Source organism: Rhineura floridana, chromosome 10 (assembly GCF_030035675.1).
Source record: "Rhineura floridana isolate rRhiFlo1 chromosome 10, rRhiFlo1.hap2, whole genome shotgun sequence".
In the NCBI taxonomy this organism is placed as follows: Eukaryota; Metazoa; Chordata; class Lepidosauria; order Squamata; family Rhineuridae; genus Rhineura; species Rhineura floridana.
The window spans coordinates 60,468,777-60,486,473 of record NC_084489.1 but is presented as its reverse complement, the minus strand read 5'-3'; the positions used below and the strand labels follow the sequence as shown (position 1 = coordinate 60,486,473).

Below are 17,697 nucleotides of genomic sequence, written 5' to 3'. Positions count from 1 at the left end.
GTGGATGCACACACTGGAGATTGTGTCTGATGGGCCTGAAACATTGATTTCCTCCCAAAGGGCTTCTTTTCCCCTTGGACAAACACGAGAAGAGTACAACAAAATTCAGTATGTTTCTTTTTCATGATATATTTGATGGATGACTCCTATGTATCTCAGTCTCACAAACCCAGTAAGAGTTTACTTGTCTATGGTTGAATGATGGAGTGCCAGCCACTTTTATGTCTTTTGCTCCTCAGAATCTATGCCATCCTTCCCCCCTGCCAGTCACAAATCAACTCCTTTCTTCCATTTTACTAACCTTACAATAAATTAAAAGTGCATCCAATATTATCATTATCCCCTTTTAAGGCTGCAATCCAATACATGTGAGAAATAAGCTCCATTGGATTCAATGGGACTTACTCCCAGGTTAAGTGTGTACTGAATTCCCTTCCCTTTACAGAAGGACCTGTTTGCCAGCTCCTCCCCTTTTAAAGAGCAAGATAAAGTTTTGCTTTGAAATCATCTCTCTCTCTCCCCCCCCCATTTCATTGTGAAAATGGCCAAAGGTTCTGGCATAGTATATTTAACAGCTTTGTAATTTAGGCCAATAAATGCTCTTAACATTGGAGATGCAGTTTTAACTCTGCTTTTGATTAGTCCAGATATTCATAAGAAAAAGAGATCATATATAATTGGCACCCCATTTATCTCTCTTTACAGTTTGCACTCTGCTTTGAGAGCAGGAAGGTGCTTGTGCAACTTTTATTTTAATAGTAGAACAGCAGTGTTCACTGTAGAAGTGGAGGAAAACCCACTGTGACAGCCGGCGCAAAACACAGCCTTCTATGGAACAAATGAGACATGATGCAAAGCATGTCACTTGCTATTGTGTCATTACATAAATTTTAACAGCAGGTGTGAGGATGGGCAGGTTTTGTTGGAAGGGAGTTTACCCATTTTTCTCCCCCTGCAGCCCCAGGAGAGAAGCTCCCTTTGGCACTAATGAGGGTCTCCCTCCCCTAATCCGTAGGAGGATTTTCATTGGCAGCAGTGGTGGAGCAAAGGGTTAATCCCCATCCTCATGCCTTGAGCAGAATAAAAACTGCCAGCCTGCACCACTAATGTTTGTTTTTTTAAAAATGCAAGTGGGACCTCATGGTGAAGGGCAGGTAATAAATTAAACCATCATAATCAGTGATGTGTTTAGTTTCACATCTAGTTTGGCCCTATGTATCAGCAGTTTCAGAACTGCAATAATAGTCAGCTGATCAATCATTCACAACAAACTCTCAGCCTATCAACAGTGTAACTGCTTCAAGACTTCCCAGGAGGATCCCTCCGCCTGTGCTGCCTCTGAGACGGGCTCCCGTCTTGGATGAAACTTATCCAGTTTTAAATTCAGTCAGAAGGGTTTTTTTTGACTGGGGATGATTTCTTCCGGATAAGGAAGAAGCGTGAGATCTGCCACATAGTTTTGTTTCGATTGTTGGAGCCTGGAATTCGTCAGAATTGTCTGTCTTCCAGCAGTTCAGACAGAGCGAGGATTTTATGCTAGCTCAGCTGGATAAGTGACCCGTTTTTTTTAACGGACTAGCAGGCAAACCTCCTGTCTACATTTATCATTTTCTTATCTATATAGCTAAAGAGATTTGTCAAAGTAACAGCAATTAAGATAACCTAGATGAGGTAAGACTTTCCTTCTTTATTTACGGAACTAAGGGGGAAGAAAATATAAATAGCTTATCTTTTTTTTTTATTGCAAAAAGCTGACATGGAAAATTGCGTTTTAAAGATTACAACGGATGAGAGCTTTCTGATTGGGAGAGATAAGAAATCTTTTTGATTTACAAGACTTTTGTGTAATATATATAAGGGACTATTTTTTCTGATCTACTTTTTTTGTTGTTGTTGTTGACGAATCTGCTCATTCTCTCTGCTAGTTATTTGAACGCTGTGAACTAAAAGCTGTTTTTGCACTTCTGGACATTTAAGAGATAAGGACTGTCTAGCGTGTGATGTTAGTTGGTTGGAAAGATTAACTCCTTTGTAACTGGATAAAGAAATAAACTGCTCTTTGCTTGGGACATTGAAAATTGAAGGAGTTTTGTTCTTTTGGTTTTAAGAATGGCAATTAAGAAGATCATGGATGTACAAGAAGGGACTTTATTTCTAGACATGCTTCAGAAAATAATGGATGGGATTAACTCAATAAAACAAGAACTGAGAAATAATAGACAAGCGTGGAGAACTGAATTTCATGAAATGAGACAGGAGCTGAAAGAAACTCAGGATTCTATGAGAAAGGAGAATAAAGATAGATCTGGAAAACAAAAAAAGGATGAAAGAGAAATTAAAGGCAAGGTTCAATCTATGGAGATTGGCTTAAATATGGACATGAAAAAAGATTTGGATTTCCTGGTTGTGACGGATCCTGGAGATAAATATTACAGTTTGGAATACAGCGCTGTCTCTGAAGGAATTGAAGAGATTGGAGATAAAGATATTATCGGTTCAAAAAAATTCCTGGACTGGAAGGATTTGATGGAACTTGAAATGGAGAAAGTTAATAGAAAATCCCTGTTTTGTGTCAATGGAAAAACCTTCAAGAAATGTACTAGTGTATCATGTGGAAAAGAGGAGCAGAGATGCGGCTTTGAAACAATACTTCAGTGTTACGTTTGGATTTGATGGTAAGAAAATATCTGTGATGGAGGAAATTCCTATCAGACTTTTATTATATGACTATGACAGCAAGATTTTTGGGTGCGTAAAGATGGAAGATGGACCCAGTATGGATAATGACAGAAGAGCGATTTGAAACTACTGGACTCAGTAGATTTGATGAGTTGGATTAATTGACATGTTTATTTAGAAAAAAAATTGATTGACATATATCTCAAGGATTGGAAACTTCTCTTTGACTTTTTGTGGAAGATTAAAATGGTATGTTGTTAATGAGATTTGAAACCAACTAAGATAACTGCTGGAGGAAGGTGATTTTATAATCTATTAAGAGATAGGTCTGTTATATATTATAGATTTATAGTTGAATTATAGTGTTTTGAAATTACTGGATTTAGTAGATTTGATGAGCTGGATTAATTGGCATGTTTATTTAGAAAAAAAATTGATTGATATATATCTCAAGGATTGGAAACTTCTCTTTGACTTTTTGTGGAATATTAAAATGATATGATGTTAATGAGATTTGAAACCAACTAAGATAACCGCTGGAGGAAGGTGATTTTATAATCTATTAAGAGATAGGTTTGTTATATATTATAGATTTATAGCTGAACTATGACAAATCGGAAGTCAATATTTTTATATATATGTATTTTTTTGTATTGTATTAGTTATTGATTTGTGTTGTTTTCTTTTTGTATTATTTTGGTTTTGAAAATTAGAATAAAAATTAATTGAAAAAAAAAACAGTGTAACTGCTTCACATGCAAGTGACTTAATATATTGTTATTCATATGGAAAGCTAAGTGAAGAAGCCAAAGGTTTCCCAAATTCAATCTATTCATTGTAATATATTTATGGGCAACCATTCAGGGTTGAGTCTCTCAAGGCAATTCCCAACTTATTAAAAACAATCTATAACATTACAAATCATGAATAAAAAATGGGGTGTGGGATATGTTGTGTTATGGGCTACTTCTAGGCTGCCTTTTGGCCAAAAAGGCCCCCAAAGCAGCTTACAAAGAACACACACAAATACAAGTAAGAAAAAAAGTACATTTACAAAATTTAAGACAACAAAACATTTATAAAAACAACAATAACTAAAACCCAAACACATTCATCTTCCTGGTAAAGGGTAGTGCCCAGAAAGAAGGGGTGAGGGGGGAAGGCAGGTGGAAAAACTTGCCCCTTGATAGTCCCAGCACTTGTACAGCAGTACTTTTCAATTTGCAACTCATGAAGGTCCAGGCAGAAGGGTGGGACAATGCAGGTGGAAAAAAATAGATGGGAAAAGCACACAGCCTTTACAGGCTAGCAATTTCCTCTCCCTCTCCAACCATGCATCTAATAGTGAGGGCCAGGAAGGGTGCAGAGAGAAGACATTCATTCAAAATGTTCAGCTAATCAAAACGTTTGGGCAATGTAAGCGCTATTTATACCAGTTTGCTGATACAGGAGACAGGCTGAATTTGAATGAACTGGAGATCTGACCTATCACGTTTTGGATAATGCAAGCTCTACCGTACTTCACTTTATTTTATTTTTAAAAAATCTGATTGTAAGCATCTGAAACTCTTGTCAGATTATTCAAAAGTGAAACGGGTAGAAACCACTTACCCCCAGTTGCCACAGTAATTTCACGTAGGAAATGGCCATAAAATGGAAAATCGAACGATAGATTCACTCTCTGCAAGGAACAACACCAGAAAAGAAAATCAATAATGTAAGGAATAGTAGAGACCCATTCACTTTAAACCCATTCACTGCTGCTTTGGGCTTAAGTGTTTTACACAGCCTTTCCATCCTCAATTTAGAATCATTTTTCAGTACTAAAACTGGAAACAATTCTGCATAGCAGAGAAAGCTTAGAAACGTATAAACGGAGCACACTTAGGATTCTAAATGAAGGCTGATGCTGCAATCTTAAACATATTTAAAGTAATTCCCACTTAGTGAATTGGTGCTTCTAAGTGAACAGAGAACTAGTCTGCACATCAGCATTCCTATGCACACTTAAGCCCTCTTCAGATGTCTCTAGAATTAAAAGGGAATCATCATGAAAGGGGCAGAGGGATGTGGGTGCTTGTCACATGTTTAGCCCCTACTCCCAAAGTCACATAACTTCTCCAGACTTTGCCATCTTTGTGCTGAGCACTTCTGAGAGTAAGTCTGCTTCCCACACAATTTTAGAATCTTAATTGCCCAGAGTTCTAAATCAGGTGTGAAGGTTCCATGCACAGAGCAGGATTCCCACATCAGAAGTTAAGATCAACAGAGAGGGGTTGGAACGAGCACATAGCTTTGTGGGTAGGGATGAATTCACAGCCCCATGGCCTGTATCACCATGCTATACCCTCTTCACACATGTAAGGGCTGAAGAGGGCTTGGCTTGTGAGTAAATACCATTGGCATTACGTAGCTGGTCACTTCTGAGGAGGGAAGGTGTTAAGAGGGCGCCACCAGGCAGCATCACCTGAGGGATAGTTCACACCCACAGTGAAGGAAGATGCCAGGTAGCAGCAGAAGCAGCTCTTTAGAAAGCCAAGCCTTACACAGTTGTCTGATGTCAGTGTCCTGCATAGAGATGTGAACCCCCCCCCCAAATTGGAAAAAATATGTTGAAATATGGTTGGGTTTTTTTTGGAAGGGGGGGACAAAAAAAAGCTTTGAAAAAAACAAAAAAAACCCCATTTTTTTCACATCTCAATTCCTTTACCAGGCACAACTGGCCACTTTGCAGCCTCACTCTGGCATGGTGCTGACAAAATAGCTCTTCCCTTCAGCTGCTACATTATGTTTTCCTTGGGAAAGGGTGTGAGGGATCCCTTCTCTTCAGCTGGCCTAGATTTTAATTTGGAGAAGAACTCAGTCCTTCCCACCCATGGTCTCCAACTCACACAGAGCTGACTGCTTACCTTGTTGTTCAGAGCTTGGAAGATTACTTTTAAAAAGTAATAAATTACAGTTACATGGCCCCCCAGAAGTAGTAATTACCGTTACAATTACAATTGCTCTGAAAGTAACTGATTACTTTGCTTTTTCTCAAAAGTAATCACTACAGTTACATTTCAGTTACTTTTTTAAAAAAACGCCTACAAGGTGCTGGCCTTGGCTGCCGCACATCCAAGTAGCCTAAAACAACATTAAAAATAAACAAACACATAACCTTGGAAAACAGAGACTGTTGGGTATGTGTACGTTTAAGGAAGGCTAAGCCTACCTTTTTTTAAAACTAAGCTAAGTCTCCTGCTAGTATGGAACTGTGTGCGGACATAGTTTTGTCAGCTTTATTGTGTCCTCTCAAGCTTCCCTGTTAGGGGAGTGTTAAAAACCAGGTTTCTATAAACTTCTTCCCCCTAGAATTCAGCTCCTAATTTATAGGTTCCTTCAGGATTTGGCTCCTAGCCCACAGTGACCTTATAGTGTCCTTATTAGTGTGAGCTGTTTTAATTAAAGAATTAAATAAACTTACCCTCTTCTCACTCTGCTGCTTAACTCACCTTGACACTTTGTCAGCTGGGGACTCCCTCTAGGTTAGTTGGTCCTAAGGTAGGCATTATGCTACTGCTGCTTTTGGCTGTTTATATTTATGCCCTTCCTGTGTCTTTTCACAAAAGAGCTGGATAAGTGCAACTACTCTTTGAGGTTAGGTTCCCTTACTGCAATTCCCTCCCGTTCCCTTCACTGCCCAACCTTAAACAAAAAAGGGGACTCTATTAGCAGAAAGTGCTACAGCGCTTGCTTTGCTCTCCTAAACATCACACACATAGGTCATATGATGAAACAGTAATGTTAATTAGTCCCACCTGTTTTGCATATAAAACCTTGCAATCTTATGCTTTTTAATTCTGCCCCAAGGGTACGGAATCATAAAAGTCTCCATATCTTACTAGCATAACTTGTTCCAATAAAACATATCATCCTTTAGTACCTACTTTGTGCCTCTCGTCCTAGCAAACACACACACAAACAGTATGCCAAACAACAAAGGTTTTCTTTGTTACCTGAGTGTAGCAAGAAGGCAACATTTATGGACAAACAAATCAGCTTATTGCAAATATAGGGAAAACTGGAATTCCCAGGGATTTTTTTGGTCATCATTTAAAAAATCAATTTTCCAATTCATTAATATCCCAAATTCAGTTTAGTTTAGGAGACTAAGGCTGCAATCCAATACATGTCTACTCAGAAGTAAGCTACATTGGTTCAATGGGACTTACTCCTAGGTAAGTGTGTATTGGATTGCAGCCTAAGCATCTTCCATGTTTTTCTGTATTAATTCAGCCTCCTCAATTTATAAAACATCTGATGAATAAGCATTTAACAAATGTAAACCCCCGTTCCTTGTAAACTATAGAGCATAAACCTTAAGAAGCCATTTGTATTTTCATCACTTAATCTTTGCATGATGTGGAAATTGTTCTTTATTGTATAATGATGGAGATTCATTTCTTTACAAGGGCAGAGAAGACTTTACAGGCATGTTCTGAACAAGGCAGCCCTTAGAATTTTTAACACTCTAGCAGTTTTATGATTCTCCCCCCTCCAAATTTATTATCTTGAGAAGTTGGAAGAAAGCATAAAAAAGTGAAGTGATGTCAAGTCCAACCAGAAGCCACATTTTTCTTCTTGTATCTGCAGGTACAAAATTAAATTTTTGATTTAACCATAATCAGTATGCTGGAATTAATTTAATTATGTTTCAGTTTGAATGGAAGAATTTGCTATGTGACATGCTTTACATTGGGTGGATTGCCAAGGTGACATTAAACACCTACCTGATTGCATAGCCTCTCACTGGAAAAGAATCATATTAATTGTGACAGCATCTATTTGGAGAGCATGGCATTATAAAACTATTATGCTAGGATGGCATAGTTACAAGATTATCCATACAAAGGTACTAATATGCAAATAGGATATAAAATTATACTGGCCAAATAGAAAACCACTTGATTTGATAGATTACTAACTAGTAATCATATGATGAAAAAATATGATTTTCATATGATGAAAATATTGAAGAGGGTGGGAAGTGAATCTCCTGTTTATGCTATCAGTCCCTTTGCAAGTTTCCCAAATGGCAAAATTGCCAAGGCAGTTGTCTCTTTACACCCACAATTTTCAAAGCAACATATGTGGCTGTGATTAATAAAGACCTTGGTAGTTTGTTTTTATATTTATATTTGTTTATTGCATTTATATGCTGCCTTTCTGCCAAGGCACTCAAGGCATTTTATAATTTTAAAATACTGGAGAATTTTTGTCATTTCCTATTTTACAGTTTAAACATCATTTACTGGCGATTGCTGGACGTTAATATCTTCAATTGCAACACTTGCTGGTGTCTATTTATGGACCATCTGCTTTGAGTGCTTCAGCATCTTCTAAAGTATTGGAGGGAATTATTGGATCCTTACAGAAAATTAAACCCATAATGGTTGCTTATAAATGCTTAATGGATCTTTGTAAGGTAAAAGTTAAGGAGCTTAGAGAGGTGTGGAATAAGAAGTTAGAATGTATCATACAGCCTAAACAATGTAAAATTGCTTTAGAATCGATATGGTATGCTTCTTTAGATTTGAAATTGAGATTGATCCAGCAAAAATTAATATTTTGAGTATACTGAACTACACAATATCTATATAGGAAGGCACTGCCCCATACAAATAGATGTTGGAGGTGTAATGCAGAAAATGCCTTGTTGAAGCATATGATGTGGGCTTGTCCAGTGATATATTCTTTTTGGTCTGAAGTTGCTGTCCACATCAATTTTGTATTGGCGCAATCCTTGATGTTCGCAGAGCTCATGCAGTTGTAAATTATATTTTTGTAATATGGGGATGGCAGGACAACAAAAGTGGATTTTATGATCTGTAAGAGACTTATCTTTTGAGTCTGTAAGGATAAATAGCCATCATATATCACACAATGGTCTAAGTACCTCATTACTCTGGCTACATTTGAACATATTTTTTATGGACATGAGTTTCATTATTTGGACATCTGGAGGGCATATACAAATTTATATGTTTAACTTAAACTGGATGTACTGATGGGTACTATATCCTTACTGTGACCTTGGATGTACTGATGGGTATTATATCTTTAATGTAACCTGATGGTGTTTAAAAAAAAAATCCATATATTATTTATTTTTATTTCATACACTTTTTATAACCCTTTTTCTTTTTTTACCTGTTCTTTAAATTTGCAAACAATTTTTTTTAAAAAAATACTAAAACAAATAAATGAAGAGAGAGTCCTCTCAGGCTGACTGAGAGGAACTACTAACCATGATGGCTATGTTCTGTCTCCACTGTCGGAGGCAGTATGATTCGGAGTACTAGTTGCTGGGAATCACAAGTGGAGGCAGCACTGTTGCGTTCACATCCTGCTTGTGGGTTTCTCATGGGCCTGTGGTTGGCCACTGTGAGAACAAGAAGCTGGTCTACTCGGCCTGAGAGGTCTAGATGGGTCTTTGGCCTGATCCAGCAGGGCTTTTCTTCATTCTTACGATGGAGCAAGGTTCCTGGTCCATGCTTCCTCACTTCTGCCTTCCCTCAGGTTATTTAAGTAACCCCAGGGAAGGTGGGGGAGAGGGTGCCCCAACAGCTCTCAGGCCATGCATGATCTGTCAGGAGCTGATGCTATGTACTCCCTGACATGGGCTTCCACTCTCCTCATTATCATTTCAGGTTTCCAATTTTCTTTTGTTATTTTAAATAAATACACATGTGAACATTTCAACTGATATGAGTAGAAGGCAGGGCAGTCTTCTACCAAGTCCCTGTGCCCACTCTTTCAATGGCCCCCATATCTACTGGCCCTCTCCTCTTTTGCCATAAGAACATAAAAAAATTGCCCCAGAAGCCTGTCTAGTCCAGCATCTTCCCCACAGAGGCCAACCAGATTTTTATTTATTTAAGACATTTATATACCGTTTAATTATTCACATTTCTAGGCAGTGTACATAAAAACGAGGCATATATAAAATGAAACAAAATCATCTTAAAACCAAACACTACCTTAAAATGCCCACTAAAACAAGAAAGTCTTGGCAGTGGTGGCTGGTGCTCATTGGGACTGGTGGGGCAGAAGGCAGGGAGACCAGCTGTAGATGGAGTCATAGCCAATGACAGGCAGAGCCAGCTCACGACTGAATGCAAGTAAGAAGGCAAGTGAGGGCTAACTGAGATTGTTGGGACAGTGCCCCATGTGACATCCTTCTCCAGTTCTCCCTGTCAGGTTCCCACCTGCTTGTGGCTACTGCCTTTCACTAGGCACCACCAGGGACACCACCAGTCAGGACCGTCCTTTATATGGTTTCTCACTCCGCTCTAGCACAGATCTCACTAGATCCCACTGCTATGCAGCACCACCAGTCACTTCCTGTAACCAATACTCCCAGAGACTTTGCCTAAGCCTCTCTATAGCTTGTTACTTTGTGACTGTGTGCCTATGCTGTTCCCAACCCCCTTGTATTTTTTTATATATAAAGCATACAACTCTGGGTTGCTCTGAATACTTGACTTGTTACAATATCTCCCTTCACCGCTGCCACCATTAGATACAGTTTCTGTTCAGCCTTGGTAATTACCTTGCCCTCCCTTCTGGTCTGTACATTCCCTCAGCCAAGGATCAGGCCTTTGGTAAACCAAGTAAGTATTTATTTACTAACAACAGGAAATAACAAGATTACTTTAGGAATGTTTCACAAGCGTATGGTTTCATATATGGTCACTCTTTATGTTTCTGTTCATATATATACTCTAAATATTAGCCAAATACAATCCAAACTTCCCTCAGAACTCTGCCAACCAACCCTCACCAAACGACCTCACTCCAACTAACTCAACAACTTCTCCCCCTTCCGACTCAACCCCCCTCATCACTCACCAACCTCCATTTATACCTTCAGCCAGCCAGCCACTCAGCCAATCATCATCCAGCATACTTCAGCTTCTCATCCATGTACTCCCCCTTTCTCTCTGTCAATTACCATACATCACCTAATAGACCCGCACTTACTTACTTGCTTAACCTACAGTAACATCACACCCCACTTGCCCTAATGGACCACTCTCCACTGAGTTTTAGTCATGCTCCTGAAGTTCAGCAAGGAAGGTACCTGTCTAATCTCAGGTGGGAGGGAATTCCATAGGCTTGGCACCACTTTACTGGATGCATGGCTTCTAGTTGTTAGATGCCTATAGGAAACACACAAGCAGGATAAGATGGCAGTAGCCCATTCTCACTGTTCCTCTTCTCTTATCAGTGCTCAGGTTCCAAGCACCATTTTAAAAGATTCTGCATATGCAGTGAATTTAAAATAGCCACCATATAAGAGCAAATGTGGCATTAGCACAGCCAATGTTATTCCTTTTTTCCTTGTGGTCTACTTACATAAGCAAAAATACCACTGACCAAAGTGGTCCTCAGTTCTCATTCCCAACAACTTAAATGGACATCTACAACAATCATTGGTCTTTTAACAAATGAGAAAAGAGTTAATATAATTAGTAATGAGTCTCATTAAAATTAGTAAAAACAAACACATTTATCTGGTCCACCCTGAATGGTAAGCCAAACCAAAATATGTGAGCTCTGGGAGAGAGGATTTTGAATAATTTATTACTACTCCACTCTTTTGCCGCTGCACTTCTGTGAGCTAAATCATGGGCTCATTGCTCAAAACTCAGGTTCATTACTTATCTGACTCCAGACAAACCATGAGCTGTAGCCAAGATTTACTGTATACCTCTTTGCTCATGGTTTTTCCGGGGGAGAAAAACCATCAGTCCCAGGTGTGGATGTAATGCTTAGCCAAACCATAGTTTACCTCACAGCAGTGTGGCAGCAGCCAGATTAGAGGAGAAGCAAAGCAGTCATAATCTTCCCTCTTGGAGCCTCATGTTTGCTCACTAAGTCACAGGTTTGGCTAAGCATTACAGACAACTAGGCTATTGTTTCTCAGCTTATTCTGTTGTATATGCTTATACCTCACTGGAATAAACGTTCTAATAATAGTAATAATAATAAAATTATTTATTATTAAATTTATATCCCACCCTTCCTCCCAGAAGGAGCCCAGGGTGGCAAACAAATGATGAAACACCAAAACATCTATAAAACATCATAAAAACAAAACATATTAAAATATTTTAAACAAAACATCTTTAAAAAACCCTTTTTAATATTTTTTTTTTTAAAAAAAACTTAAAAACAATTCCAACACACATGCAGACTGGGATAAGGTCTCTACTTAAAAGGCTATAGGCCAGATAATTTATTCAAGTCAAGATAAATGACTATTGCAAGCTACCACAAAATGAGATTTCAAATCACATATATATTGCTATTTTTCCAAAATTAGACTAATCTGGCCACATCTCTTGCAAACTGCAAAATCCGTGCTCATGTTGGACTTCTTTCAAGCAACAATTTTTTTAAAAAAATGGTTTGGGTACTGCTCGGGCCTAACTGAACATGCACCTAACCAGTTTTGACAATTCAACAGTCCCCTTCACACATTATTATCAAGTAGCTTGCTTTCAAAAGGATCAAATCCTAAATGGATAAATCCTAAGATCATTCAAGTCAGAACTGCATCTCCACATTTGCACAAATTTGGGGCTACATCATCAAACTACAATACAATATGAACCATGATTCATGTTCCTATAAACTCTGACTTCAACAGAATGAAAGTTCTGTGCATAAATACATATGTATATTTATGTATATACAGATGCATCACAATCACACTCTCAATTTGTGTATCTGTTTATTCAGAAATCCTCATTATGCCCCTCACCATTATCAGGCAGTTTGGTTATTTTATTTTGGCCTGCTCTATCTCATGCTTAGCTTCAAAGTCTGCACAAAGGCCTTCAAAAATGTAAATCCTTGGCACAATCCTTACATTTTCATTGTTTCCACAACTCATTTGAATTGTGTATTATTCAATTTTGGGTCAAAGATCCAGGCTGCATTGTTTTGGCTTGGAAAAGAAACACAGACATACAAAAACGGTTGCAATTCCTTTTGATGAATACGCCTTGCTTTTTCATCCTGCTCTCGTCCCTTTCCAGAGTCTCTTTCCAAGAGTGCTCAAGGAAAGATGTGTTGGCAGAATAGCCATCCCATTAAGCATTCTTATTTGTAGCACAGTTTGGTTTTTATTATCAAACAACCAACCGTGTCTAGAAATCTCATATAACTGATACTGTGCTATTTTAGGTTCATTCTTAACTCAGGAAACTGTCAAGCTCCAGCATTTCCACTTTGCTCCATCCATTTATTAGCTATTCTTTTCAGTTTGGCTGGGAAATGAGAGCTTCTATATATTATGTTGTGTCAGTCTAAATCTAGAGGGTTTATTACCTCCCTTTCCTCCTGAATCCTGCAGAGATTCTCTTCTATCTACTACTCTTCTCTCAGCCTGTCACCTGGTTGGAGAGTTTATTGGCCTTGGGAAATGATATTTTACAACCCAATGGAGAGCAGAATTCTAACTCTTATTTATTTTCCCCTTCTCCTTCCTCTCAGCATCAGCTACTTCCTTCTGTATTTTTAAGAGGTAGTGAACTATCCCTTAAAGCTGTTTACTCTGACTTTTTTTCCTAGGTGTCAGAATTCAGTCCAATTGTTCTTCAGACCAACAGAGCAAGAATCCATTCCATCACATGACAAAAGAGTTGTCATTTTTGCTATCTAATTTACATCCCCTTTAAGGCCAACACTGACTCTTTTCTTCCAGGAGCTTCCAGCGCTTGGTTCAGCTATGGGAATACCATTTGGACATCTTACAGCATCCAATTATACTTGTAAGGTAGTGGCTTAGTGTAACATTCTTGCTACAAAGAGTGTGTGATCAGAATTAAACATCTCAGATTTTTGATCTGGAAATGGAATTAAACCTGCCACCTCTGTTATCATTTGACAAGAATCAACAGCTGAAAAACAACAATATTTTGACAAGGGTCTAACAGTTCTCTGAAACTCAGGTACTATGCCACCTCATACAAATTTAATGGGTAAATATAAGGCAGCTACATTTTAGTTCTAAATATGGCACTTAAGCTACTTAATTTGTAGCATAATTCTCCTGTCAAGTGAACTCAATGGCAAAACAGCCACTGACTTGAATGACAAGATTACATACATTTCCCCCAAAGCATTTTATAATACTGCTCGAGGTCTACAGAAAGATTTAAAGTTCATTGGGGGTGGGGTAAGGTTTCCTGAGGGAAATATTTTCCTATAGACACGTATACCTTGCATTTTTAAAGCAACTGGGTGGTGGGGAGAGATTACAAAAAAAAAAAGTGATCCAGTTATAGATCCGAACTAGAGGTTCAGAGGTGAACATCCCTGATTACCAGTTATACTACAAAAATAATCCTGTTTTTACAGAGGTAAAAAAAACCCCAATCACCAAGCTGGGGTATATATTATCAAGGATATAATAAATATGTATATATTATACAGAGAGCCAGTGTGGTGTAGTGGTTAAGGTGTTGGACTACGACCTGGGAGACCAGGGTTTGCATCGCCACATAGCCATGAAGCTCACTGGGTGACCTTGGGCCAGTCACTGCCTCTCAGCCTCATGAAAACCCTATTCATAGGGTCGCCATAAGTTGGAATCGACTTGAAGGCAGTACATTTACATTTATATATACATAAGGCTATCAATGGCTACTAAGGCAGCATGCTTCTGAATACCAGTTGCTAGAAACCACAGGAGGGGAGTGTCACACTCAGGTCCTGATTGCTGGCTTCCTAGAGGCATCTGGTTGGTCACTGTGAGAACAAGATGCTGGACTAGATAGACCATGGACCTGATCCAGCAGACTGTTCATGTGTTAAATTTAAAATTGTAATTTCAACTCTATAAATGCCACAAACAAAGCAAGCTTAATGTTTGGAACAAACGATGATGAAATCCTTTGTAACTCATCAAACATATTTAACCATAAATGGGGGGTTTTCAGTGCACAATATCATGACAATTATGATTTCACTTATGCACATATGGAAAAATAATTCCCAGCCTCTCATTTAATCCTGTCAAAGGTGGTAAAGCAATGGTTTAGCAATGTTATCCCTTCTAAGAGAGATGGATTTGAATTACAGAGAAATAAAAATTAACAATAGGGTAGATTCAATGCTGAAAGGCATTTGGTGTTTTTCACTTTCAAAATTAAAATTGAAAGATACATCTTAAATTTTATATATATATATATATATGTGTGTGTGTGTATATATATATGTGTGTGTGTGTGTGTGTGTGTGTATATACATATATATATATATGTATAAACATATATATATATATGTATATACATATATATATGTATTCATATATATATGTATATGTATATATATGTATATGTATGTATATATATATATGTATGTATGTATATGTATGTATATATGTATGTATGTATATGTATGTATATATATATGTATGTATGTATATGTATGTATATATATATATATGTATGTATATGTATGTATATATATATATATGTATGTATATATATGTATATATATATATATATATATATATACATACACTCCAACTTGGTAGTGGTTGGTTTCTTGCAGTTTTCATTGTAGGTTTGAGTTCCTTCAGGTTTTTTCCTCTGGCTTGGTGTGTATCACAGAGGAAGACAGGATATCAACACAAACAAAATATTTAATAGCAATACATATCAAATGTCTTACTGCAGCTTGCCGATGTGTGTTGGAGAGAATCCCATGAATTTTCACTTTATCTTTCTCCATTTTGTCAATGTTCACCCACAGATCTCGGCTGGTAGAATCAAATGGGCCATATGTCCTAGAAGTGTAATAATTGTGGTCCATATCCTCCTGAAAGAAAAAGCCAAACACAGATTTAAAATGATTGTATTTTTAAAAAACTGTTTAAAAATGTAAGTATTATACATTTCCTGCAGAAACCAGTAGTTTTATTTCCTTGCCCCATAAATTAATGTGACTGAAGTAAAAAAATAGACCATTTTATTATGTGTACACTAAAACAGGAAAGCAAAGCAAAGCACCAACTCAGCTTGTAATAAATCTCATTTTACAAATGCAATTTTTGCATACTATGATCTCAAATAAGCAGTCACTGCAAATAGAGAAATAAATGTTGGCTTCTGATTGAGTGATGACCAATAAATCTTTTGACAACAACTTTTGTTTTAATAAGTGTGACAAGCAGTTATCTTTTTAAAAATAGTTTTTAAATTATGATATTTTGAAAATACGTGTTTCATTTTTTTGTTTATTGTCCTTTTTTTAAAAATTAGAATATCAATTTTGATAAGAAAAACAGTCACTGGGATACCAGTTTGGTAGCACATTAATAGCATCTTGATTTAGTAGAATACCGTTTGTTTCTATGCTTAGTCCACTCAGTAAAAAATAATCAAGCTGTGTTACACAATCTTCTTTATGAAAAGCCACCTTGCATTTGAATTTTTGCTTGAGGTCTTAGTCCCTATGACTCCTCTGATTTCCTTTTGGATCTCCCCCATCCCCAAAAAATTAGCTAGCTGTTATATAGTCAAACTTTTTAAAGTTTCTGAAATTGTAAGTTAATTTTTCAGGTAAATACTTCAACATCCTTAATACATAAAAGAAATATTCAGTATTTGCTTAACTTTTAAGGTCCACAAACCTCCTCAGTGTTTAGTGACCATCCTGAAGTATTGTAGATACTGTGCTGGGCTGGATCATTTATATACTGAGTTCTAGGAACTCAACATATTATAAAAGCCACAACCTATGCAATGTGAGTGCATACACAGATGAACACAGACACACACAGGCCGTGGTTTAAGAAGCCAAGATGTCCATTAGCCCACATGCTCCATCCTTATCCCACTTTTTCCCTCTTCAATGAGCTGTGATAAGCCAGGAAGTCTTTGATTAACCATGGTTTGCTTTTTCATCCAAACTGGTTTGAAGTTGGCTTAAAAGCCTAGTATCGATTTTCCCAGTTCAAGAAGGCTGGAGCCTGGACCTGTATGAACAGCTGTTGTTTCACTAATGAAACAGCTCAGACTTTAAGCTTATATAGAAGTGGAGTTGCCAATCATTCATGGCTCTCAACCGAGCTACGATCTGGGCACATATTTCCTCCCAAGTAGACTCATGTGCTGATAGCTGGGTACTTTAGTGGTGGCCCTGAAGCTGTCTAGCTTGCCATCTCCTTTCTGACTGTGGCCAGGAAGGGGGGTGATGTGGGGTCTGAAAGCTGGCCAGTAATCCAGGCAACTATGATGTCTAGTCCTAGGGCAGAGATGTCCAGATCCAATGGCTCTTCAGGGTCACTGCCAGTATGGAGATCTGCTGAGAGTGACCCTGCTCCTCCTCCAGGGAGACCTCAGGTTTCAGATAAGGGTACAGCTGACCCCTGACTTGTTCCAGATTAGATTACTATAGTTTCCTAGTCTGGATGAAATTTGAAACATAAAACTATGTTTTATTGAAGATTCGTGACATGCTAAGAAAAGAGAAGAGGCTGTATGCATCTGCAAAAGGTTCATTCATATTTCTGTTTATTGAGCTAAGATATGATTATCTGCATGCAACCACACACTTTCTTGTTTTTCTTTAGTACAATAATTTCTGGCAATTAGCAGTTTTCTCTAAATATTCATCTCTTTCCATCAACTAAATAAAAAAAAAGTTTTGTGTCACTAACAGCTGCCACTGGAGGTAAATGAAGATGAAAGCACATATGTAGATCTAGTCCATGTGCAACCAAAAGGTATAGCCATTTAATATCACTGAAATTAGTTAATATTGCATAGATGCAAAACTGCAATGCTATATGCAGATCAAATAGCCAAAGTTCTCAGATCTAGAGTATGAACCCTTTTACTGATATCATCACAAGCAGAAAAAGACTCTATAGTAGCCTTTTTGATGAAAGCCATCTAATTACTCTGTCTCCGATTTCCTCATCCCATCTCTCATCTCATGATTATCAAAGGTAGAAGG

At 37.7% G+C, this 17,697-nt stretch overlaps 1 protein-coding gene and 1 long non-coding RNA gene across 9 annotated transcripts in view; one reads left to right on the top strand and one right to left on the bottom strand.

The window, feature by feature from the left end:
• Window positions 1–17,697, bottom strand: part of PLXDC2 (plexin domain containing 2) — a 326,726-nt gene that overhangs the window by 128,624 nt on the left and 180,405 nt on the right. For all 7 annotated transcript variants that reach the window (XM_061586483.1, XM_061586489.1, XM_061586486.1 and 4 more), the window contains 2 exons: window positions 15,409–15,555; window positions 4,291–4,360 (listed from right to left, as the gene is read on the bottom strand). In XM_061586483.1, coding sequence (XP_061442467.1) covers window positions 4,291–4,360; window positions 15,409–15,555 — 217 coding nt within the window. The remainder of the gene's footprint in view (window positions 1–4,290; window positions 4,361–15,408; window positions 15,556–17,697) is intronic.
• On the top strand, window positions 6,136–15,815 carry LOC133365100 (uncharacterized). 2 transcript variants are annotated; one of them, XR_009758107.1, is made up of 4 exons: window positions 6,136–6,222; window positions 7,134–7,314; window positions 13,436–13,682; window positions 15,490–15,815. It is a non-coding gene; the product is annotated as an uncharacterized LOC133365100 (long non-coding RNA). The 2 variants fall into 2 exon arrangements; XR_009758108.1 differs by lacking the exons at window positions 13,436–13,682; window positions 15,490–15,815 and adding an exon at window positions 13,303–13,429.